This window comes from Mobula hypostoma, chromosome 5 (assembly GCF_963921235.1).
Source record: "Mobula hypostoma chromosome 5, sMobHyp1.1, whole genome shotgun sequence".
Classification (NCBI taxonomy): domain Eukaryota; kingdom Metazoa; phylum Chordata; class Chondrichthyes; order Myliobatiformes; family Myliobatidae; genus Mobula; species Mobula hypostoma.
In genome coordinates, this window is record NC_086101.1 from 7,601,578 (window position 1) to 7,626,659 (window position 25,082).

Sequence of the window (25,082 nt, forward strand, 5' to 3'; positions counted from 1 at the left end):
TTCAGGGCAGCTCTCCACCTTCGGTCCCCACCTGGCACTCAGCTCTCACCTGTGGCTCCAAGTAGCTGTAACACACACAGCGGCCACACCCCGGGAAACCGTATCGGCAGACGGGCCAAACCAGGTGAGGGAAGCCGACAGGTCTTTGACCCTCAGTGGGGTAGGGGATCTGCCTGTCCCAGCGTGTGAAGTCTGGCCTTGGCGGATTGAGCAGAGGAGACCAATTAATGGTCCAACGGTCAAGAAGGCACTTAGACGTCCTGGTCATCCACTGCAAGAGGTGGTGATCTTTTTAAACTCACCTGGCGGCAGGCAAAGGTAAACCACTGCCGTAACCTGCCGAGTACGTGATTTCCCAATATGTCAGAGTGGCGTGGAGGGAAATTATTCACCAACTGGAATTTCCAGATGCAACCTAACGACGACGACAAGGTGATAAGAGGCAAAGATCTTATCTTTGGCAGGACAGCCAGAGACTTGTTCCCTGGCGGAAGTGGCTAAATAAAGTGGGCATAACTTTATGGGTTTAAACTTTAAGGTGATTGGAGGAAAGTGTGCGGGGGGAGGATGTCACAGGTAAGTTATTTTACGGAGAGTGGTGGGTGGGTGGAATGCTTTGCAGAAATGATGCTGGAGGCAGTTACATTCGGGGTATTTAAAAAACACCTTGGCACGTGGACGACAGCAGAGTAGAGGACTAGAGTGGGAAGGAAGGGCGAAACTGATTTTAGAGTTGGTGAAAAGGTTGGGCTGAAGGGCCTGTACTATTCTACGTTCTATGAAATAGTTAATCAGTTAACTGCCCGCGGCAGCCACATGCGGTGGGACGTATCGAGGGGTACTTCACTCCCACACTTTGTTTGTTCTCCAAATGTCTTTATTTGCAAGTGGGCAGCAAACACATAAGCTACCTGGAGCCCAGGGCCTGAGAGATGTCTTGCTTCCAGCAGAGCAGCGAGCCTCGCCTTGCACTCCTCAAGGTTGAAGTAAATGAGACAAAGCTGTGCGTTGGTTAAGGAAAAGCAAACCCATCAGCTGGGTTGCATCTGTTAACCGAGCGGGATGTCAGCGTACAACGTCAATTTCAGAGAAAGAGGCTGTCTTCAGAAGGCGTTAGTCATTTGGAGTATTGAGCATTACTTCTTATTGACAACCGAGATTCTGCCTCATCCTCACTAACAAATATTGGAATTACAAATGTACTATGTAAGCACTATAAGCACCCAGTCAAATCCATCATGATGTTTAAGATGTAGAGCATCAATATGCATTTGCTTTATTAACATTTGTACTGGAAGATAAATGCAATATTAGCACTCATTTCAAGAGGACACATATAAGAGCAAGGATGTCATGCTGAGGTCTATAAGGGATTAGCTGAATCGCAGTTGTACTATTGTGAGCAGTTTGTGTCCACATACCTAAGGAAGGATGTGCTGGTATTGGAGAGGGTCCAGAGGTTTCTGAGAATGATCCTGGGAATGAAAGGGTTAACATATGAAGAATGGATGGCTCTGGGCCTTCACTCATTGAAACCTCTCGAATATTGAAAGGCCTAGAGAGCGTGGACATGGAGAGGATGTTTCCTACTGTGGGGGAGTCTAGCACCGAGGGCCCAGGCTCAGAATAGAAGAATATCCCTTCAAAATAGAGATGAGGGGAGATTTCTTCAGCCAGAGCGTAGCAAATCTCTGGAATTCTTTGCAACAGACAGCCATGGAGGCCAATTCATTGGGTATTAATTCATTAAAGCAGAGTTTGATAGTTTCTTGATTAGTTAGGGCATCAAAGGACGTGAGGAGAAGGCAGGAGAATGGGACTGAGAGGAAAATGAAATCAGCGATGATGCGACTCACTATGGCTCTAGAACATCTAACTGAACAGGCAGACAACATCTCTATCACAGAGACAGACATACAATCAGTCCAAACTGATCACAATCTTTCCTTGTTCTCTTGCAAACTTTGGCTTTACAACTTAAAAAAGCAGTTCCTTTTAAATGTCAGTATTTGACCTGCCCCATCTCCCCTTTCTGACGTGCACTATGTACCTCCGCTGCACCTGGGGCTCCACAGTGTCACAGCAGTCAGCGGAACACTACTGCGGATCGGGACACTGGAGTTCCGAGTTCATTGCTGGCGGCCTCCATAAGGAGTTTTTACACCCTCCCCATGGAACACTTGGGTTTCCTCTGGGTGCTCCAGTTTCCTCCCACAGTCCAAAGATGGACAAGGAGTGGGTTAACTGGTCTTTGTAAATTGTCCCAGGATTAGGCTCAGGTTACACTGGTGGGCTGCCGCTGGAATGGCCCGAACGGCCAAAGACACCTATTCCATGCTGTATCTTTAAATATTATAAGTACCCATCAGGTGTTAACAGCCAATCAAATTTGCGTGTTAAAGGCCAACAATATTTGAGAATTGGGAAGATAACTGTCCAATAGTAAGCGCTGCCCGAGGATCTTGTTGGTAAGCGTGGTCCCCAGGCTTAAAGAGAAAGACTGTGCAAAGGAGAGGCCAGCTTTCAAGTGCCATGTGCAGTCTGGGTGACTGCGCTATGTCTCCATCAGTATTTTTAACCCGCGCCTTGCCGCCGCTTCGACAGGTAATGAGCCTGGTCAGGTGACTGACCTTGCAGTGAGAAAACTGTGACGAAACAGTGATCACCACTCCCTGACGGACCGAAAGCCCTGAACTTTTAAGATTGATCTTGCAGGAGAGCATTAGACTGGAGCAGGGAAAATTAGCAGAACTCTGAGCCGGATCTAGGGAGAATTCATTGGGACCAGCTGCTTTTTTTTGGGGGGGTGGGGGCAAGTCCACATCTGAAATATGGAGGGTGTTTGAAGATCAAATGCATAGAGTACAGGAGACTTACATAGAGTACATAGAGTTAAAAGGAAGAACAGGAGTGACAAAGTATGGACGATAAGAGAGGTGGTGAATTTATTCAAGAAGAAAAAGGAAGCAGGGGTAAGGAAGCAAGGGTAAATTCAGCCATAATCAAATGGCAGAGCAGACTCGATGGGCCGAATGGCATAATTCTGCTCTGACATCTTTTGGTCTAAATTATGGTCTAATTCCACCAAGTAATTAAACACCACAAAGCCTCCTCTTCCTCCCCACACCCCTCCACCCAATTCCAAGCAAAACTTCTCTGGTTACAAAAAACCTTCATCACTGGTATTGCGTAACAGTCATGTTCCTCGACAGCCATTATGGGGTTAAACATCGAATCCTCAGAGGTCGCCCTGCCACTAGGGAAGGATACATGTAGTACACTTGTGCAGTATCTTGTCACGTCCAGTACTCCGACCAAGATGTTGTGCTTTGCCAGGCTCTCGTTGGCCCACATGAGACGCACATCTGTGTTCACATTAATCTTTAAAACAGATTACAGTTCAGTCACAGTTCAAAGAAAATGTATTATCCAGATATACGTATATGTCACCAAACACTAGCTTGAGATTTATTTTCTTGCAGGCATTCACAGAACAGACAAATCCAATAGAATCATTGAAAAGCTACACACAAGCAGGACTGACATGTGCAAAGAGAGAGGTGGGAGGGAGGTTCAAGTACAAGCTCAAGTTCATTGTCATTCAACCATATAGCCAAGTGTTGGCGCGTGGCCAAGTGGTTACGGCGTTTGTCTAGTGATCTGAAGGTTGCTAGTTCGAGCCTTGGCTGAGGCAGCGTGTTGTGTCCTTGAGCAAGGCACTTAACCACACATTGCTCTGCGACGACACCGGTGCCAAGCTGTATGGGTCCTAATGCCCTTCCCTTGGACAACATCGGTGGCGTGGAGAGGGGAGACTTGCAGCATGGGCAACTGCCGGTCTTCCATACAACCTTCCAAGGTGCAAATCCATGGTCTCACGAGACAAATGGATGCCTATAATATATAAAAGTCAAATGGAACAATCTTCCTCTGGGACCTAGGTGTACAACACATAAAATAATATTCACACTATATTATTAACAGATAAAAGGAAAGTTATTCTGTAGATGTACAAGTTGACATAATATGCATATACAATTTATAGTTAGATGTACAGCAGTACAATGCTACTGCTCCTGTCTTAAACAATATGTATCAGGTGGTAGTGGGGTGTTCAGACATCTCACAGCCTGGCGGGAGAAGCTGTTACCCAGCCTAACAGTCCTTGTTCCTATTCTGCGGAACCTTCTGCCTGACGAGAGGAGGTCAAAGAGATTGTGGGATGGATGGGAAGAGTCTTTGACAATGCTGAGGTCTATTATTTATTTTGAGTAAAACCTATTTTTGAATTTAAGAAGTGTCAGGAGGAAGAAGGCAGCATACATGAGGTTTAGGAAGCGAGGATCAGATGGGTCTATTGAGGAATATAGGGAAGCAAGAAAGGAGCTTACGAAGGGGCTGAGAAGAGCAAGAAGGGGGCATGAGAAGGCCTTGGCGAGTAGGGTAAAGGAAAACCCCAAGGCATTCTTCAATTATGTGAAGAAAAAAGGATGACAGGAGTGAAGGTAGGACCGATTAGAGATAAAGGTGGGAAGATGTGCCTGGAGGCTGTGGAAGTGAGCGAGGTCCTCAATGAATACTTCTCTTCGGTATTCACCAATGAGAGGAAACTTGATGATGGTGAGGACAATATGAGTGAGGTTGATGTTCTGGAGCATGCTGATATTAAGGGAGAGGAGGTGTTGGAGTTGTTAAAATACATTAGGACAGGTAAGTCCCCGGGGCCTGACGGAATATTCCCCAGGCTGCTCCATGTGGCGAGGGAAGAGATTGCTGAGCCACTGGCTAGGATCTTTATGTCCTCGTTGTCCACAGGAATGATACCGGAGGATTGGAGGGAGGCGAATGTTGTTCCCTTGTTCAAAAAAGGTAGTAGGGATAGTCCGGGTAATTATAGACCAGTGAGCCTTACATCTGTGGTGGGAAAGCTGTTGGAAAAGATTCTTAGAGATAGGATCTATAGGCATTTAGAGAATCATGGTCTGATCAGGGACAGTCAGCATGGCTTTGTGAAGGGCAGATCGTGTCTAACAAGCCTGATAGAGTTCTTTGAGGAGGTGACCAGGCATATAGATGAGGGTAGTGCAGTGGATGTGATCTATATGGATTTTAGTGAGGCACTTGACATGGTTCCACACGGTAGGCTTTTTCAGAAAGTTAGAAGGCATGGGATCCAGGGAAGTTTGGCCAGGTGGATTCAGAATTGGCTTGCCTTCAGAAGGCAGAGGGTGGTGGTGGAGGGAGTACATTCAGATTGGAGGATTGTGACTTGTGGTGTCCCACAAGGATCTGTTCTGGGACCTGTACTTTTCGTGATTTTTATTAATGACCTGGATGTGGGGGTAGAAGGGTGGGTTGGCAAGTTTGCAGACGACACAAAGGTTGGTGGTGTTGTAGATAGTGTAGAGGATTGTCAAAAATTGCAGAGAGACATTGATAGGATGCAGAAGTGGGCTGAGAAGTGGCAGAGGGAGTTCAACCCGGAGAAGTGTGAGGTGGTACACTTTGGAAGAACAAACTCCAAGGCAGAGTACAAAGTAAATGGTAGTGTGGAGGAGCAGAGGGATCTCAGGGTACATGTCCACAGATCCCTGAAAGTTGCCTCACAGGTTGATAGGGTAGTTAAGAAACCTTATGGGGTGTTAGCTTTCATAAGTCGAGGGATAGAGTTTAAGAGTCGCGATGTAATCATGCAGCTCTATAAAACTCTGGTTAGGCCACACTTGGAGTATTGTGTCCAGTTCTGGTCACCTCACTATAGGAAGGATGTGGAAGCATTGGAAAGGGTACAGAGGAGATTTACCAGGATGTTGCCTGGTTTAGAAAGTATGCATTATGATCAGAGATTAAGGGAGCTAGGGCTTTACTCTTTGGAGAGAAGGAGGATGAGATGAGACATGATAGAGGTGTACAAGATCATAAGAGTAATAGATAGAGTGGATAGCCAGTGCCTCTTCCCCAGGGCACCACTGCTCAATACAAGAGGACATGGCTTTAAGTTAAGGGGTGGGAAGTTCAAGGGGGATATTAGAGGAAGGTTTTTTACTCAGAGAGTGGTTGGTGCGTGGAATGCACTGCCTGAGTCAGTGGTGGAGGCAGATACACTAGTGAAATTTAAGAGACTACTAGACAGGTATATGGAGGAATCTAAGGTGGGGGCTTATATGGGAGACAGGGTTTGAGGGTCAGCACAACATTGTGGGTCAAAGGGCCTGTACTGTGCTGTACTATTCTATGTTCTAAGTGCTCGGAGGGCGTGGGGACGGATGCAAGGTCCGCGTTGAGGTTCATCGCCAGCCGCTGTTCCCGCGCACACACGGAGATGGACATCCGGTGCCGCTGCTGAGTGAAGGATGCTCTTTGCTCTGCCTGAAGTCCATTGGTCTTCCAACACATCGAGATGTCTGAAAGGGAAGGTCGCTGCCTGGCACAATCCAGGTCGCAGGAGGTCAGGCTGAGGGACGCACTGAAGCTGAGCGCAGCTGATGCAGAAGTTCTGTGGGGAAGGACCACGGTTGAGGCCCCTTTCTTTTTCTGGGGCTAAGTCCCTTGACCAGCAGCTCTCTAGCCACAGTTGGATCACTATTGAGTGGCTAACATTGTACCTCGGTTTAAGAAGGGAACAAGGGAAAATCCTGGGAACTGTAGACTGGTGAGTCTCACGTCGGTTGTGGGGAACTTGCTGGAGAAAATTCTTCAGTATAGGATATATAAGCATTTGGAAGCTTATAGCCTAAACCAGCGTGGCTCTGTGCCTGGTAGGTCATGCCTTTACCAACTTCATTGAGATCTTTGACAAGGTGTCGAGAGAGATTGATGAGGGTAGGGCATTGGATGTTGTCCACATGGACTTTAGTAAGGTGTTTGATAAAGTCCCTCATGGAAGGCTAATCTAGAAGATTAAGATGCGTGGGGTCGACAGTGAGTTGGCTGTTTCAATTCAGAAATGGCTTGTACAGAGGGTAGTGGTTGAAGGAACTTATTTGAGCTGGAGGTCTGTGATTAGTGGAGTTCTACAGGGATCTGTGCTGGGATCTCTGCTGTTTGTGATGTGTCTAAACGACTTGAATGAAAATGTAGATGAGTGGGTTAGTAAATTTGCGGACGATACCAAGATTGGTAGAGTTGTGGATAGCGTAGAAGACTAGCAAAGAATACAGCACAATATAGATCAGTTGCAGATATGGACTGAGAAATGGCAAATGGATTTAGCCAAGATAAGTGTGAGATGTTGCACCTTGATAGGGCAAATGCAAGGAGACAGTACAATGTTAAGGGCAAGATCCTTAAGTGTTGCAGAGTAGAGTAGAGAGATCTTGGGATCTAAGTTCATAGCTCCTTGAAAGTGGCTGCACAGGCTGATAGGGTGGTTAAGAAGGCTTATGGAATGCCTGTTTTTATTAGTCGAGGCATTGCGTTCAAAAGTCAGGAAGTTATGTTGAACTTTATAAAACTCTGGTTAGACCACATCTGGAGTATTGCGTACAGTTCTGATTGCTCTGCTAAAGGAAGGTTTTGAGGCTTTGGAGGGGGTGCAGAAGGGGCTTACCTTGATGCTGCCTGGATGAGAGGGAACGTGCTATCACGAGAGGCTGGAAAAACTTGGGTTGTTTTCTCTGCTGTGTTGGAAGCTGAGGGCAGATCTGTTAGAGGTTTACAGGATTATGAGAGCCACAGATAGAGAGGATAGAGAGCATCTGTTTCCCAGGGTTGAAATGTCTAATACCAGAGGGCATGCATTGACAGTGAGAGGGGATAGGTTTTAGAAACATAGAAAACCTGCAGTACAATACAGGCCCTTTGGCCCACAAAGCTGTGCTGAACATGTCCCTACCTTAGAACTACCTAGCCTTCACCCATAGCCCTCTATTTTTCTAAGCTCCATGTAGCCATCCAGGAGTCTCTTAAAAAACCTATCGTTTCCGCCTCCACCGCTGCTGCCGGCCGCCCATTCCACGCACTCACCACTCTCTGCGTAAAAAAACTTAACACTGACATCTCCTCTGTACCTACTTCCAAGCATCTTAAAACTGTGCCCTCTTGTGTTAGCAATTTCAGCCCTGGGGAAAAGCCTCTGACTATCCCCATGATCAACGCCTCTCATTATCTTCCACACCTCTATCAGTTAACCTCTCATCCTCCATCGCTCCAAGGAGATTAGCATTTAGCGGGGCGTGAGGGGCAAGTTTTTCTACTCAGAGTTGTGGACGCCTGGAAAATGCTGCCTGGTCTGGTGGTACAGGCTTTTAAGGGGTATTTGGATAGGCACATCGATGTAAGGAAGGAGGGATACGTAGGTATGAGGGTGTTTGGGAGTTTTTGATTTACTTTTTAGCGGGTTTGGCACAACATTGTGGGCCGAATGGCCTGCTCCTGTGCTGTACTGGTCTGTGTTATAAGGTTTGCAATGGCCTCACAAAGCCCTGATCAGTTGGTTAATTAGAGCTTTATTGTCACTGCTGAGGTTAACGAGATTGCAGTGTTACTCCGTTCAGAGCAAAACTGCACACTGGCAATTCAATTACTAAAACACAATGACTACATTTAAAGTAATGTCTGAGCTGCAACTGAATTAAAAAGTTCAAAGTACATTTATTATCAAAGTATGCGGACTATAAACAACCAATTCATCTCCTTATAGGCAGCCACAAAACAAGGGAACACAATAGATCCCATTAAGAAAAAGAAGACGGTCAAGCAAGAAAAAAGCAAATCATGCAAACAACCAAAAGCAAAAAACAAACAACGATAAAATTAAAAGGAACAGAGGGAGAAAGATAGATAGATAGATAGATAGATAAATAAATAAGTGATGGGCATGAACATTGACCTCTCTAACTTCTGTTAATACCACTCCTCCCCTTCGTACCCCATCCCTTATTTATTTATTATTTTTTTTTAAATTTCCCCATTTTTTTTCTCTCTCTCTTTTTTCTCCCTCTGTCCCTCTCACTATCACTCCTTGCCTGCTCTCCATCCTCTGAGCTCCCCTCCCCCTTTCTTTCTCCCTAGGCCTCCCGTCCCATGATCCTCTCCAGCCTCGTATCCCTTTTGCCAATCACCTGTCCAGCTCTTGGCTCCATCCCTCCCCCTCCTGTCTTCTCCTATTATTTCGGATCTCCCCCCTCCCCCTCTCACTTTCAAATCTCTTACTAGCTCTTCTTTCAGTTAGTCCTGACGAAGGGTTTCGGCCCGAAACGTCGACTGTACCTCTTTCCTACAGATGCTGCCTGGCCTGCTGTGTTCCACCAGTATTTTGTGTGTGTTCCCTTTACAGAATAGTTTCACATCTGCCTCAGCCTTTTGCACAGTACTGCACATGCAGGGACAAGCCTGAGCAGACCAATGTGTACTTACATAACAAAAAAATGCCAAGGTCACTCAGCTGCAGTTTGCTAGTGCACACAAGTACACAGAGGACCTATAATGACACACTTCCATGGTGTCAATATTTCCATTATTATCCCACCCTTTTTTAACTATTGATCCAAACTGCTGTTGCACTTCCCTACATGAGCGTGCCGTCTTGATCAGTGAAGCAAAACTGGAGGAGTATTAAACATTTTCCGTCTCAGCCACGACTGATATTATTGAGTGCACCAAGACTGGCTTTATTTTCAAGTTTCAAGATTCAAAAAACATTATTGTCATTCTAACCGTACATCAGCTCTGCAGAGATAGCGTTTCCCAGGGGCAGTGCAATCATAACATAACAAACACAACACTAAATAATAAACATAACAATAAATAGTAAAACACAACAGCCACATGTCAGTTAAAATCAAGTTATAAGTGTCCAGTGCAAGTTAAAAGTGTCCAACGCAGAGTCAGGTGGAGCAGCTATTTACCACGGAAGCATTACACACAGTGAAATGCATCGTTTGTGTCAACGACCATCGCAGTGCGAGGATGCGCAGGAGGCCAGCCCGCATGTGTCGCCACGCGTCTGGTGCATATGTAGCACGCCCACAACTTACTGACCCTATCACCCCCGTCTTTGGAGACCGGAGCGCCCAGGAGAAACCCACACGGTCACGGGGAGAATGTACAAACTCCTTACAGACAGCGGAACGGATTGAACCCGGGTCCCTGGTGCTGTAATAACACTATGCTAAACACCGCGCTACCTCGTCAGCTAACGCAAATTTTGGTTTCAGATTATCAACATTTACAAGCAATTTCTTCCAGCATTCCCTGTGGGAAAAATCCTTCACACCACACAACACGTGTGATAATACACTCAAGTACAGCTGGGATGATTAGCACAGGGACAGTGGCTGCTATCAAGCTACTGTAGTTTTCATAGATTATGAGAGGATATTGCACCCAAACCAGACAGTAATGGCTGATGTAAGGATGCTCTCTATGATGGAGGTGTAGAATCACAACAGTATGTTTCGGGGAAGATGAGAGGATATTGCACCCAAACCAGACAGTAATGGCTGACGTGAGGACGCTCTCTATGATGGAGGTGTAGAATCACACCAGTATGTTTCGGGGAAGATGAGAGGATATTGCATCCAAACCAGACAGTAATAGCTGATGTGAGGATGCTCTCTGTGATGGAGGTGTAGAATCACACCAGTATGTTTCGGGGAAGATGAGAGGATATTGCACCCAAACCAGACAGTAATGGCTGATGTGAGGACGCTGTCTATGATGGAGGTGTAGAATCACACCAGTATGTTTCAGGGAAGATGAGAGGATATTGCATCCAAACCAGACAGTAATGGCTGATGTGAGGATGCTCTCTGTGATGGAGGTGTAGAATCACACCAGTATGTTTCGGGGAAGATCAGAGGATATTGCACCCAAACCAGACAGTAATGGCTGATGTGAGGACGCTCTCTATGATGGAGGTGTAGAATCACACCAGTATGTTTCAGGGAAGATGGAATTTTACCAAGTGCCACAAGAAGTGCATCCTCTGCCAAGCCTTTCTGTTAATGAAGATATTAAACCTTGAGTCGCCGGGGTCTCCCTCCCCATCCAGGACATATACTACACTGGCAAAGCCCTCAGCATTATGAAGGACACCACCCATGTGTCCCGCAATTGCTTTGAAGTCCTACCATCAGGCAGAAGGTACCGCAGTATAAGAACAAGGACCATTAGAATGAGTAACAGCTTCGTTCGCAGTCTGTTAGCCTTTGGAGTACTCCGCTTCCACTGAGTTCACATTATTAATGACAGTACCAGTGGCATTATACTGTCGTATATTTGACTATATGTTGTATACTGTCTTTATGTCAACTTATCTATAAAATATTTTATTATCTGTTAATGTTATTTTATGTGATGTAAGTGATATACTGTACGCATCCCCGTTATGGACCGCCCCAAGCTCGGCTGCGGAAGGACGAGGACTGGGCATGGGGCTAGGAACCCCACCCTGTAAAATCTCAGTGTTACTGAAACACCAATAGAGTTCATCCCTGGAGGAGAAAGGATCCTCGAAGATGGTCTACACTTGAATGACTGGCCCAGGGCAGAGGACTCTGCCAAGCTGCTGTCGGCACCCTAAGCATCAGCAGAGGTGACGGTTTTAAGTAACTGACATAAGTACGGTGTTATACACCGTGGTCCCAGAGGAACGATGTTTCATTTAGCTGTATACACGTGTGAGGTTGAATGACAATGAACTTGAACCAAATCACCGAGGGAAGATTCAGGTGCTCGACAGTAACCGCAGTGTGAGCATTAGATGTTAGGTGTGTGAGAGATAGATAGATAGATATACTTTATTAATCCCGAGGCAGACCTACTTACCCTGCTGTAGTGTGAGCGCAGAATGAGAAGCAGAGCTGTGGTGAGCAGCACGGCGACGGCACTGACCAGCAGGCAGAAAGCCCAGAAGAAACTCTTCAGATACTGGCTCATGTAGACATGAAAGGTGGAGAACAGGCAGCACCACGTGGCGATATAGAAAACCTAATTGATCAACAGAGGACACTGTATTAAATATATTTATACTTTTGCACAATTCCTCATCATTTGCACATTGGTTGTTTGTCAGTTTTTGTTTATGTACAATTAAGCTCCATCATATTTCTTAATCTTTTACTGAAAATGCACTTCAAAATCACGTACGATGACGTAGACTTTGAAAATGAAGTTACTTTTACTTTGGTTTTTGAAAGGGCACACTTCCTGTGACTTTGACTTCAGCATCTCTTGTGCATCCCCTGCTTTTCATTACCCCACCAATGGCAGAGAGAACGAGGCAGCACGATTAATTAATTTATTTATTGAGATACAGCATGGAATAGGGCCTTCAAGCCGTGCCACCCAGCAATCCCCTGATTCAATTCCAGCCTAATCAGAGTACAATTCGAAACCCACGCAGCCAAGGGAAAAACGAACATCCAACTATCTATCTGCCTCTCCTCTCCCCCCTCCGTCTTCTCCCCTTCTCCTTCCCCCTTCCTCTCTTTCGCCATACCTCTCTCCTCTTTCGTGAAACTCTTTAAAGCCCACCTCTTTGAATGAATACTCTGAAACCCGAATGTCATTCCAGAACCTCTCGGCAACTTGTACAGGAGCACCATTGAGAGTACCCTGACCGGCTGTGTCACAGGTCGGTCTGCCGATTCCAATGCACAGGAGAGCAGAAGCCTGCAGAGAGTAGTGGACACACCACTGGCATATCATAGGGATGTCCCTCCCCACCGCTGACAATACCTACACGAGGCGCTGGGCATCTATCCTCAAGGACCCCACCATCTGGGTCACGCCCTCTTCTCGCTGCTACCAGAGGGTAGTAGGCACCAAAGTGTGAAGTCCCACACTGCCAGCCATTTCCCTTCAGCTATCAGGTTCTCGAACTGACCTGCACAACCCCAAAACCTAACTCAGCAACAGAACAGCTTGTGGGCTACCGCGGACTCATCTCAGATATTAATTTTTCTGCACGATTGACTTGTCTTTTTGCGTTTTTTGTCTTGTATAATTCACGTTCTGTGTGTTCCCTGGCCTGCTGCATTGTACCCGTACCCCACCACAGCCTTACACATAACAATCAACACGACCTGACAAATTTTATGTGAAGTGGGACGAGGCTGTGTGCTTGGCCCCCTGCTCTACTCACTGTACACTTATGACTGTGCGGCTAAGCACAGCTCCAGTGCCATATTCAAGTTTGCTGACGACACCACTGTCACAGGCCAAACCAAAGGAGGTGATGAATCAGCGTACAGGAGAGAGATTGAAAACCTAGTGAGTGGCACCATAACAACTACCTGGGCAGTAAGACCAAGGAACTCATAGATTTCAGGTCGAGGAAACCGGAGGACCATGAACCAGTCCTCATCGGAGGGTCAGCAAATTTCAGTTCCTTGGTGCTATCATTTCAGAGGATCTGCTCTGTGCCCAGCATTTGGAAAGCATGGCAGTGCCTCTACTTCCATAGGAGTTTATGAAGATTCAGCATGACATCTGAAACTTTGACAAACTTCTACAGATGTGTGGTGGAAAGCATATTGACTGGCTGCATCACAGCCTGGGATGGAAACACCAACGTCCTTGAATGGAAAATCCTACATAAGGTAATGAATAGGGCCCTCTCCATCACAGGTAAAGCCCTCCTTAGCACCGAGCACATCTGCACAAAGCATTGTTGCAGGAAAGCAGCATCCGTCATCTGGGACCCCTACCACCCAGGTACAGGAGCCTCATGACTCACACCACCAGGTTCAAGAACAGTTATTACCCCTCAACAATCAGGGTCTTGAACCAAAGGGGACAACTTAACTCACCCCATCATTGAAATGTTCCTACAAGTTACTAGCTTGGGTGGAGCATTGGCAGATTGGCAGAAAACAGCGAGTGGGAATAAAGGGATCCTATTCTGGCTGGTTGCCGGTTACCAGTGGAGTTCCACAGGGGTCGGTGTTGGGACCGCTGCTTTTTACGATGTATGTCAATGATTTGGTCTATGGGATTAATTGATTTATGGCTAAATTTGTTGATGATACACAGATAGGTGGAGAAGTGGGTAATGTTGAGGAAACAGAGAGCCTGCAGAGAGACTTAGATAGTTTAGGGGAATGGGCAAAGAAGTGGCAAATGAAATACCAAGTTGGAATGTGTATGGTCATGCACTTTGGTGGAAGAAATAAATGGGCAGACTATTATTTAGATGGGTAGAGAATTCAAAATGCAGAGACGCAAAGGGACTTGGGAGTCCTTGTGCAGGATACCCTGAAGGTTAACCTTCAGGTTGAGTCGGTGGTGAAGAAGGCGAATGCAATGTTGGCATTCATTTCTAGAGGTAGAGAATATAAGAGCAGGGATGTGATGTTGAGACTCGTGAAACCACACATGTAGTACTGTGAGCAGTTTTGGGCTCCTTATTTTAGAAAGGATATACTGGCATTGGAGAGGGTTCAGAGAAGATTCATGTGAATGTTTCCAGGAATGAAAGGGTTACCGTATGAGAAATATTTAGCAGCTCTTGGGCTGTATTCCCTAGAGTTCAGGAGAATGAGGGGGGATCTCATAGAAACATTCTAAATGTTAAAAGACCTGAACAGATTAGATATAGCAAAGTTATTTCCCATGGTAGGGGAGTCTGGGACAAGAGGGCACAAATTCAGAATTGAAGGACATCCAATTAGAACAGAGTTGCAAAGAAATTACTTTAGTCAGAGGGTGGTAAATCTGTGCAATTTGTTGTCATGAGCGGCTGTGGAAGCCAAGTCATTGGGTGTATTTAAGGCAGAGATAGATAGGTTCTTGATTAGCCAGGGCATCAAAGGGTATGGGGTGATAGCAGGAGAGTGGGGATGACTGGAAGGATTGGATCAGCCCATGATTGAATGCCGGAACAGACTGATGGGCTGAATGGCGTACATCTGCTCCTATATCTTATGGTCTTATGGTCAGCCGATGGAGTCAGTTTCAAGGACTCTTCATTTCATGCTCTCGATATTTATTGTTTATTTATTCATTATTATTACTTTCTTTTTGTATTTGCATAATTTGTTACCTTTTGCACATTGGTCGAATGCCAAGTTGGTGCAGTCTTTGATTAGACCATAAGACATATCCACCCATCGAGTCTGCTCCGCCGTTCCATCATGGCTGATCCTGGATCCCACTCACCCCCATACACCTGCCGAATCGCCATATCCTTTGATGTCCTGACCAATCAGCAAAAGATCAACTTCCACCTTAAACATACACATGGACTTGGCCTCCACCACAGTCTGTGGCAGAGCATTCCACAGATTTACTACTCTCTGGCTAAAAAAATTCCTCCTTAACCTCTGTTCTAAAGAGTCACCCCTCAATTTTGAGGCTGTGCCCTCTAGTTCTCAAAATTGAGGGGCAACCCTTTAGAAGAGAGGTAAGGAGGAATTTTATATTATATTTATTATGATTCTGTTATGATTATTATTCTCTTGTGGAATTACTGAGTACGCGCAGAAGAAAATGAATCTCAAGGTTGTATACGGTGACCTATATGTACTTTGATAATAAATTTACTTTGAACTTCGACAAGAAGCAGCATATGGATTTGTTACGGTTAACTTTTATTGCAGGGTTCTTGCAGATGTTGGAAGGCTGATGCATTTATTCCCAAGCATCTCATCATCATCTTTGGTTATACAACTGTACTTCTGCACAGTGGCAATGCTATTACAACACTGGCTGTAAGATCGGGGTTCAGTTCCCACCACTGTCTAAAGGCGTTTGTACGTTTTTCCGTGACCACGCAGGTTTCGGCCTGTTTCCTCCCACATCCCAAAGAGGGTTAGGCTAACGAGTTGGTGCGGGAAGCATGCCAACACTTGTGGGCTGCCTAGTGCAATCCTCAATGATTTGATCTGACACAAATGATGCATTTCACTGTATGTTTTGAGGTACATGTGACAAATAAAGCTAATTTTTATCCTCCACCTCAATTTAAAAAAAGATGTTGAAAAAGATTTGTAATTTTATAAATGGAAAATATCTTACCTTGTTACTCCCTAATACTTTCTATATCTTTACTATGTTAACACAATATTTGTATCTAGTCACAAATACAGTGGTATGCAAAAGTTTGGGCACCCCTGGTCAAAATCCTGTTACTGTGAATAACTAAGCGAGTAAAAAGATGAACTGATTTCCAAAAGGCATAAAGTTAAAGATGACACATCTCTTTAATATTTTAATCAAGAAAACTTTTTTATTTCCATCTTTTATAGTTTCAAAATAACAAAAAAGGAAAAGGGCCCAAAGCAAAAGTTTGGGCACCCTGCATGGCGGTACTTAGTAACACCCCCTTTGGCAAGTATCACAGCTTGTAAACACTTTTTGTAGCCAGCTAAGAGTCTTCCAATTCTTGTTTGGGGGATTTTCACCCATTCTTCCTTGCAAAAGGCTTCTAGTTCTGTGAGATTCTTGGGCCGTCTTGCACGCACTGTTCTTTTGAGGTCTATCCACAGATTCTCGATGATGTTTAGGTCGGGGGACTGTGAGGGCCATGGCAAAACCTTCAGCTTGCACCTCCTGAGGTAGTCCATTGTGGATTTTGAGGTGTGTTTAGGATCATTATCCTCTTGTGGAAGCTACCTCTTTTCATCTTCAGCTTTTTTACAGACAGTGTGATGTTTGCTTCCAGAATTTGCTGGTATTTAATTGAATTCATTCTTCTTTCTACCAATAAATGTCCCCCGTGTCACTGGCTGTAACACAAACCCAAAGCATGATCGATCCACCCTCGTGCTTAACAGTTGGAGAGGGGTTCTTTTCATGAAACTCTGCTCCCTTTTTCCTCCAAACATACCTTTGCTCATTGCAGTTAAAGAGTTCTATTTTAACTTCATCAGTCCACAGGACTTGTTTCCAAAACGCTTCAGGCTTTTTTAGATGTTACTTTGAATAGAGGGCATTTCTAAGTACTGCCATGCAGGCTACCCAAACCTTTGCTTCAGGCCCTTTTCCTTATTTGTTATTTAAACTGTAAAAGATGGAAATAAAAAAGTTTTCTTGATTAAAATATTAAAGAAATGTGTCATCTTTAACTTTATGCCTTTTGGAAATCAGTTCATCTTTTACTCGCTTAGTTATTCACAGTAACAGAAATTTTGACCAGGGGTGCCCAGACTTCTGCATGCCACCTTACCCGTTGGGGGGGTGTTGAAATCTGATCCAACAAGTTAGGATAAACTTACCCCAAGAGTCAAGTTAGCCTATAGATGATGCAACACCAGAGGTACCTTAGCTGCCGCAACTGCCTTTGCATCACAACATGAACAGTAGCAGAACCAATCAGAACACAAGTATGTTCCTTTACAACAGAGACAAAAAGCAATTTCTCTAGGCAGAGGCTGGAAAATCTGTGGGGAGCGTTGTCACAGTAGTCAGGGAGTCAAAGGTTACAGGGAGAAGCAGTAGAATGGGTTGGGGGAGGGGGATAAATAAGCCATGATGGAATGGCAGAGCAGACATGATGGGCTGAATGGCCTAATTCTGCTCCTATGTCTGATGGAGATGATTTTGACCCCTCGTTTCCAAATGAACAAATCATAATCATAGTCAGAGTCATACTTTATTGATCCCGGAGGAAACTTGGTTTTCGTTACAGTTGCACCATAAATAATAAATAGTAACAACACCATAAATAGTTAAATAGTAATATTTAAATTATGCCAGGAAATAAGTCCAGGACCAGCCTGTTGGCTCAGGGTGTCTGACCCTCCAAGGGAGGAGTTGTAAAGTTTGATGGCCACAGGCAGGAATGACTTCCTATGACGCTCTGTGCTGCATCTCGGTGGAATGAGTTTCTGGCTGAATGTACTCCTGTGCCCAACCAGTACATTATGTAGTGGATGGGAGACATTGTCTAAGATGACATGCAACTTGGACAGCATCCTCTTTTCAGACATCACTGTCAGAGAGTCCAGTTCCATCCCCACAACATCACTGGTCTTACGAATGAGTCTGTCGATCCTGTTGATGTCTGCTACCCTCAGCCTGCTGCCCCAGCACACAACAGCAAACATGATCGCACTGGCCACCACAGACTTGTAGAACATCCTTAGCATCGTGCAGCAGATGTTAAAGGACCTCAGTCTCTTCAGGAAATAGAGACGGCTCTGACCCTTCTTGTAGACAGCCTCAGTGTTCTTTGACCAGTCCAGTTTATTGTCAATTCGTATCCCCTGGTATTTGTAATCCTCCACCATGTCCACACTGACCCCCTGGATAGATACAGGGGTCACCGGTACCTTAGCTCTCCTCAGGTCTACCACCAACTCCTTAGTCTGTTTCACATTAAGCTGCAGATAATTCTGCTCACACCATGTGACAAAGTTTCCTACTGTAGCCCTGTACTCAGCCTCATCTCCCTTGCTGATGCATCCAACTATGGCAGAGTCATCAGAAAACTTCTGAAGATGACAAGACTCTGTGCAGTAGTTGAAGTCCGAGGTGTAAATGGTGAAGAGAAAGACAGACAAGACAGTCCCCTGTGGAGCCCCAGTGCTGCTGATCACTCTGTCGGACACAGAGTGTTGCAAGCACACGTACTGTGGTCTGCCAGTCAGGTAATCAAGAATCCATGGAAAGCATCCACCTGCATTGCTGTCAGCTTCTCCCCCAGCAGAGAAGGGCGGATGGTGTTGAACGCACTGGAGAAGTCAAAAAACATGACCCTCACAGTGCTCGCTGGCTTGTCCAGGTGGGCGTAGACATGGTTCAGCAGGTAGACGATGGCATCCTCAACTCCTAGTCGGGGCTGGTAGGCAAACTGGAGGGGATCTAAGTGTGGCCTGACCATAGGCCGGAACATCTCCAAATTATAGTATAGATACTATATAAAGTCATAAAGAGGCCACTGACCCTGTAGGAATACAGAGAGAAGTCGTAGTTTTCTGAATACATATTATCAATGGAGAAATTGTCACTCCTATTAATAGAACTATTGAGTACAAACGAGTTTTGATGGGATTTGATACTGATTGATTGGTTGAGTCAGAGGGATAATTTGTACACACACACACACACACACACATGTACATCCTCACCGAGGGATCAGCAGTGAAAAGGGTGAGCTGGTTCAAGTTTCTGGGTGTCAATATCACTGAGGATCTTTCTTGGGCCCAACATATCGATGCAATCATGAAACGGGCAAGCCAGTGGCTATATGTTTTTAGGAGTTTGAGGATATTTCTCCAGGTGTACCATGGAGAGCATTCTAACTAGTTGCATCACCGCCTGGCATGGACAGGCCACGGCACAGGATTGAAATTTGCTGAAGGAAGTTGTGAACTCAGCCAGCTCCATCATGGGTGCAATCCTCCCCAACATTGAGGTTATCCCTGACAAGCGATTCCTCAGAAAGCTGGCATCCATCAGTATGGACCCTGATCACACAAGACATGCCTTCTTCTCATTACGACCATCAGGGAGAAGGTACAAGCAGAGGGTCCCAACTTTTTCTATACCATGGACCAATACTAACAAACAAGGGGCATGTGGACCCCAGGTTCGGAGCCCCTGAGGTACAGGATCCTGAATAGCCTTTTCCCCTCCACCATCACACCTCGGAATGGGCCATGATCGTACCTCACTAGTTTGCTCTCTTTTTAAAACATTTCTAACATTGCATTTTTTTTTTTACATATTGCATCGTACCGCTGCTGAGAACAACAAATACCATAACGCTGATTCTGACTCATAAGTCCAGGGGTCTTATGTCTGCCTGATCACAAATTAATCGTTAAATGTTTATCTAATGGATAATATGATGCTTCCCTATGCTGTGTAATCTTAGAACCGGAGGATGCTTCGGGTGTAATAATGATTGAGTGAGACACCCTGGAACACTGTTTCTCTGCTTCACCTCCTTGTGCTTGCCCCGGGAACAAAGGAACTGGAGCTTGGACTAATTACTGCAGAGGTACAAAGGATTACTCAACAACACGAGGCTCCTAAACAGCCCACCTTCAGTTTCACCTTCAGAATATTGAACAGCGCAGCTCAAGAACACGCCCTGTGGCCCACGTACGTTGTCCCAAAATAATTAAAATTAGTAATCAAACACCCAATTATATCAATCCCTTCTGCCTACACAACATCCATATCAACTCACGTTACTCTGGATTTCCAGCATCTGCAGAATCTCTTTGCTGCTCCACTGCGAACCGTCCTCGCGGTATGCCTACCCTGAAGATGTTTAAGTGTACTCGTCAGCAGGAGTTCAGTGACAGCCCCTCTCACTGGTCCCCCTCTGTGATCCCTGCTGCCCTCCAACTCTTTGACCTTTTTGCTTTTTTACTTCTCCCCTCCTTCCATCAACTGTAACGAAAACCAATTTCCCCCAGGATTAATAAAGAATGACTATGACTATGACTTTGACTTATTCTGGATTCTTTCCCCTTCCTTTCCAGTCCTGATGAAGGGTCTCAGCCTGCAACTGTTTATTCCTCTCCATAGTTGCTGTCTAAGTTCTTCCAGCATTTTGTGTGTGTTACTCTGGATTTCCAGCAACTGCAGAATCTTAAACACGAGGAATTCTACAGATGCTGGAAATTCAAGCAACACACATCAAAGTTGCTGGTAAACGCAGCAGGCCAAGCAGCATCTCCAGGAAGAGGTACTGACGACGTTTCGGGCCGAGACCCTTCGTCAGGACTAACTGAAGGAAGAGCTAGTAAGAGATTTGAAAATGGCAGGGGAGGGGAGATCCAAAATGATAGGAGAAGACAGGAGGGGGAGGGATGGAGCCAAGAGCTGGACAGGTGATTGGCAAAAGGGATATGAGAGGATCATGGGACAGGAGGCCCAAGGAGAAAGAAAAGGGGGAGAGGGAAAAAACCCAGAGGATGGGCAGAGGAACAGAGGGAGAAAAAGGAGTGTGAGAGAAAGAATGTGTGTATAAAAATAAATAACGGATGCGGTACGAGGGGGAGATGGGGCATTAACAAAAGTTTGAGAAGTCAATGTTCATGCCATCAGGTTGGAGGCTACCCAGACGGAATATAAGGTGTTGTTTCTCCAACCTGAGTGTGGCTTCATCTTTACAGTAGAGGAGGCCGTGGATAGACATGTCAGAATGGGAATGGGATGTGGAATTAAAATGTATGGCCACTGGGAGATCCTGCTTTCTCTGGTGGACAGAACGTAGGTGTTCAGCAAAACGATCTCCCAGTCTGCGTCGGGTCTCGCCAATATATAGAAGGCCACATCGGGAGCACCGGACGCAGTATATCACCCCAGTCGACTCACAGGTGAAGTGTTGCCTCACCTGGAAGGACTGTCTGGGGCCCTGAATGGTGGTAAGGGAGGAAGTGTAAGGGCATGTGTAGCACTTGTTCCGCTTACACGGATAAGTGCCAGGAGGGAGATCAGTGGGGAGGGATGGGGGGAACAAATGGACAAGGGAGTCGCGTAGGGAGCGATCCCTGCGGAATGCAGAGAGAGGAGGGGAGGGAAAGATGTGCTTAGTGGTGGGATCCCGTTGCAGGTGGCGGAAGTTACGGAGAATAATATGTTGGACCCGGAGGCTGGTGGGGTGGTAGGTGAGGACAAGGGGAACCCTATTCCTAGTAGGATGACGGGAGGATGGAGTGAGAGCAGATGTGCGTGAAATGGGGGAGATGTGTTTAAGAGCAGAGTTGATAGTGGAGGAAGGGAAGCCCCTTTCTTTAAAAAAAGAGGACATATCCCTCGTCCTGGAATGAAGAGCCTCATCCTGAGAGCAGATGCGGCAGAGACGGAGGAATTGCGAGAAGGGGATGGCAGTTTTGCAAGAGACAGGATGAGAAGAGGAATAGACCAGATAGCTGTGAGAGTCAGTAGGCTTATAGTAGACATCAGTAGATAAGCTGTCTCTAGAGATAGAGACAGAAAGATCTAGAAAGGGGAGGGAGGTGTCGGAAATGGACCAGGTAAACTTGAGGGCAGGGTGAAAGTTGGAGGCAAAGTTAATGAAGACAACGAGCTCAGTATATGTGCAGGAAGCAGCACTTCTTCCTGCAGAATCTCCTGTGTTTGCAATGTGCATATTCCTGCACGTTCACGTGCCTATCTAAGAGCCCCTATCATATTGGTCTCCACCACCTCGCACAGACACCACGTTCCAAGTGGCCACCACATTCTGTGTAAAATACCTGCCCTGCATATCTCCTTAGAACCTGCCTTAAACATATCCCTTCCACTATTAGACATTTCACTACTGACTGAAAGATACCAGCTTCCTACTAGTGTCTATACATCTAATAATAAGATCACAAGACCATAAACATGGAAATAAGAAAGAAACACAGATGGTTGTTTGCCCCCCAGGTTTCTGGGTCCGGGATGTTTCTGATCGTGTCCATGATACCCTGAAGTGGGAAGGCGAACAGCCAGGGGTTGTGGTACATATTGGTACCGATGACATATGCACGAAAAGGGAGGAGGTCCTGAAAACAGACTACAGGGAATTAGGGAGGAAGTTGAGAAGCAGGACCTCAAAGGTAGTAATCTCAGGATTACTCCCTGTGCCACGCGACACAAATGCGTGGCTAAGGGATTGGAGCAGGGGACAGGGATTCAGGTTTCTGAATCATTGGGACTCTTTTGGGGCGGGCGTGACCTGTACAAAAAGGACGGGTTGCACTTGAATCACAGGGGGACCAATATCCTGGCGGGCAGGTTTGCTAAAGCTGTTGGGGTGAGTTTAAACTAGAATTGTTGGGGGGTGGGACCTGAACTGAAGAGACGGAGGAAGGGGCTGTTGGTTCACAAATAGAGAAAGCTTGGAGACAGCGCAAGAGGGAGGAGAGGCAGGTGATAGAGAAGGGATACGCTCAGACCGATGTGTCTATTTTAATCCAAGAAGCATCATGAACAAAGCGGATGAGCTTAGAGTGTGGATTAGTACTTGGAGCTATGATATTGTGGCCATTACAGAGACTTGGATGGTTCAGGGGCAGGAATGGTTACTTCGAGGGCCAGGATTTAGATGTTTCAGAAAGGACAGGGAGGGAGGCAAAAGAGGTGGGGGTGTGGCACTGTTGGACAGAGATAGTGTCCAACAGCATACAAATTAGCCAGAAAAAGTGGCTCACCTGAGGACTGGGAGAAATTCAGAGTCCAGCAGAGGAGGACAAAGGGCTTAGTTAAGAAACAGAAAAAAGATTATGAGAGAAAACTGGCAGGGAACATAAAAACTGACTGTAAAAGCTTTAATAGATATGTGAAAAGAAAAAGATTGGTTAAGACAAATGTAGGTCCCCTACAGACAGAAACAGGTGAATTGATTATGGGGAGCAAGGACATGGCAGACCAATTGAATAATTACTTTGGTTCTGTCTTCACTAAGGAGGACATAAATAATCTTCCAGAAATAGTAGGGGACAGAGGGTCCAGTGAGATGGAGGAACTGAGCGAAATACATGTTAGTAGGGAAGTGGTGTTAGGTAAATTGAAGGGATTGAAGGCAGATAAATCCCCAGGGCCAGATGGTCTGCATCCCAGAGTGCTTAAGGAAGTAGCCCAAGAAATAGTGGATGCATTAGTGATAATTTTTCAAAACTCTTTAGATTCTGGACTAGTTCCTGAGGATTGGAGGGTGGCTAATGTAACCCCACTTTTTAAAAAAGGAGGGAGAGAGAAACCGGGGAATTATAGGCCGGTTAGCCTAACGTCGGTGGTGGGGAAACTGCTGGAGTCAGTTATCAAAGATGTGATAACAGCACATTTGGAAAGCGGTGAAATCATTGGACAAAGTCAGCATGGATTTGTGAAAGGAAAATCATATCTGACGAATCTCATAGAATTTTTTGAGGATGTAACCAGTAGAGTGGATAGGAGAGAACCAGTGGATGTGGTATATTTGGATTTTCAAAAGGCTTTTGACAAGGTCCCACACAGGAGATTAGTGTGCCAACTTAAAGCACACGGTATTGGGGGTAAGGTATTGATGTGGATAGAGAATTGGTTAGCAGACAGGAAGCAAAGAGTGGGAATAAACGGGACCTTTTCAGAATGGCAGGCGGTGACTAGTGGGGTACCGCAAGGCTCAGAGCTGGGACCCTAGTTGTTTACAATATATATTAATGACTTGGATGAGAGAATTAAATGCAGCATCTCCAAGTTTGCAGATGACACGAAGCTGGGTGGCAGTGTTAGCTGTGAGGAGGATGCTAAAAGGATGCAGAGTGACTTGGATAGGTTGGGTGAGTGGGCAAATTCATGGCAGACGCAATTTAATGTGGATAAATGTGAAGTTATCCACTTTGGTGGCAAAAATAGGAAAACAGATTATTATCTGAATGGTGGCCGATTAGGAAAAGGGGAGGTGCAATGAGACCTGGGTGTCATTATGCACCAGTCATTGAAAGTGGGCATGCAGGTACAGCAGGCGGTGAAAAAGGTGAATGGTATGCTGGCATTTATAGCAAGAGGATTCGAGTACAGGAGCAGGGAGGTACTACTGCAGTTGTACAAGGCCTTGGTGAGACCACACCTGGAGTATTGTGTGCAGTTTTGGTCCCCTAATCTGAGGAAAGACATCTTTGCCATAGAGGGAGTACAAAGAAGGTTCACCAGATTGATTCCTGGGATGGCAGGACTTTCATATGAAGAAAGACTGGATGAACTAGGCTTGTACTCGTTGGAATTTAGAAGATTGAGGGGGGATCTGATTGAAACGTATAAAATCCTAAAGGGATTGGACAGGCTAGATGCAGGAAGATTGTTCCCGATGTTGGGGAAGTCCAGAACGAGGGGTCACAGTTTGAGGATAAAGGGGAAGCCTTTTAGGACCGAGATGAAGAAAAACTTCTTCACACAGAGAGTGGTGAATCTGTGGAATTCTCTGCCACAGGAAACAGTTGAGGCCAGTTCATTGGCTATATTTAAGAGGGAGTTAGATATGGCCCTTGTGGCTAAAGGGATCGGGGGTATGGAGGGAAGGCTGGTGCAGGGTTCTGAGTTGGATGATCAGCCACGATCATACTGAATGGCGGTGCAGGCTCGAAGGGCCGAATGGCCTATTCCTGCACCTATTTTCTATGTTTCTATGTTGCAGAAAAGGAGGAGATTGTCAACTGAGTCTCTGTGGGTGGAAGTTAGAAACAGGAAGGGGTCAATAACTCTACTGGGTG

General features: G+C 45.7%; 1 protein-coding gene across 6 annotated transcripts in view; it reads right to left on the reverse strand.

Annotated features, from left to right (window-relative positions):
- tmem268 (transmembrane protein 268) overlaps positions 1–25,082 on the reverse strand; it is a 100,001-nt gene that overhangs the window by 22,449 nt on the left and 52,470 nt on the right. For all 6 annotated transcript variants that reach the window (XR_010017949.1, XR_010017948.1, XR_010017950.1 and 3 more), the window contains 3 exons: positions 11,770–11,931; positions 3,271–3,381; positions 912–1,001 (listed from right to left, as the gene is read on the reverse strand). Coding sequence is in view for 1 of the 6 variants with exons in the window: in XM_063047957.1 (XP_062904027.1) it covers positions 912–1,001; positions 3,271–3,381; positions 11,770–11,931 (363 nt within the window). In the remaining 5 variants the exon portion in view is untranslated. The remainder of the gene's footprint in view (positions 1–911; positions 1,002–3,270; positions 3,382–11,769; positions 11,932–25,082) is intronic.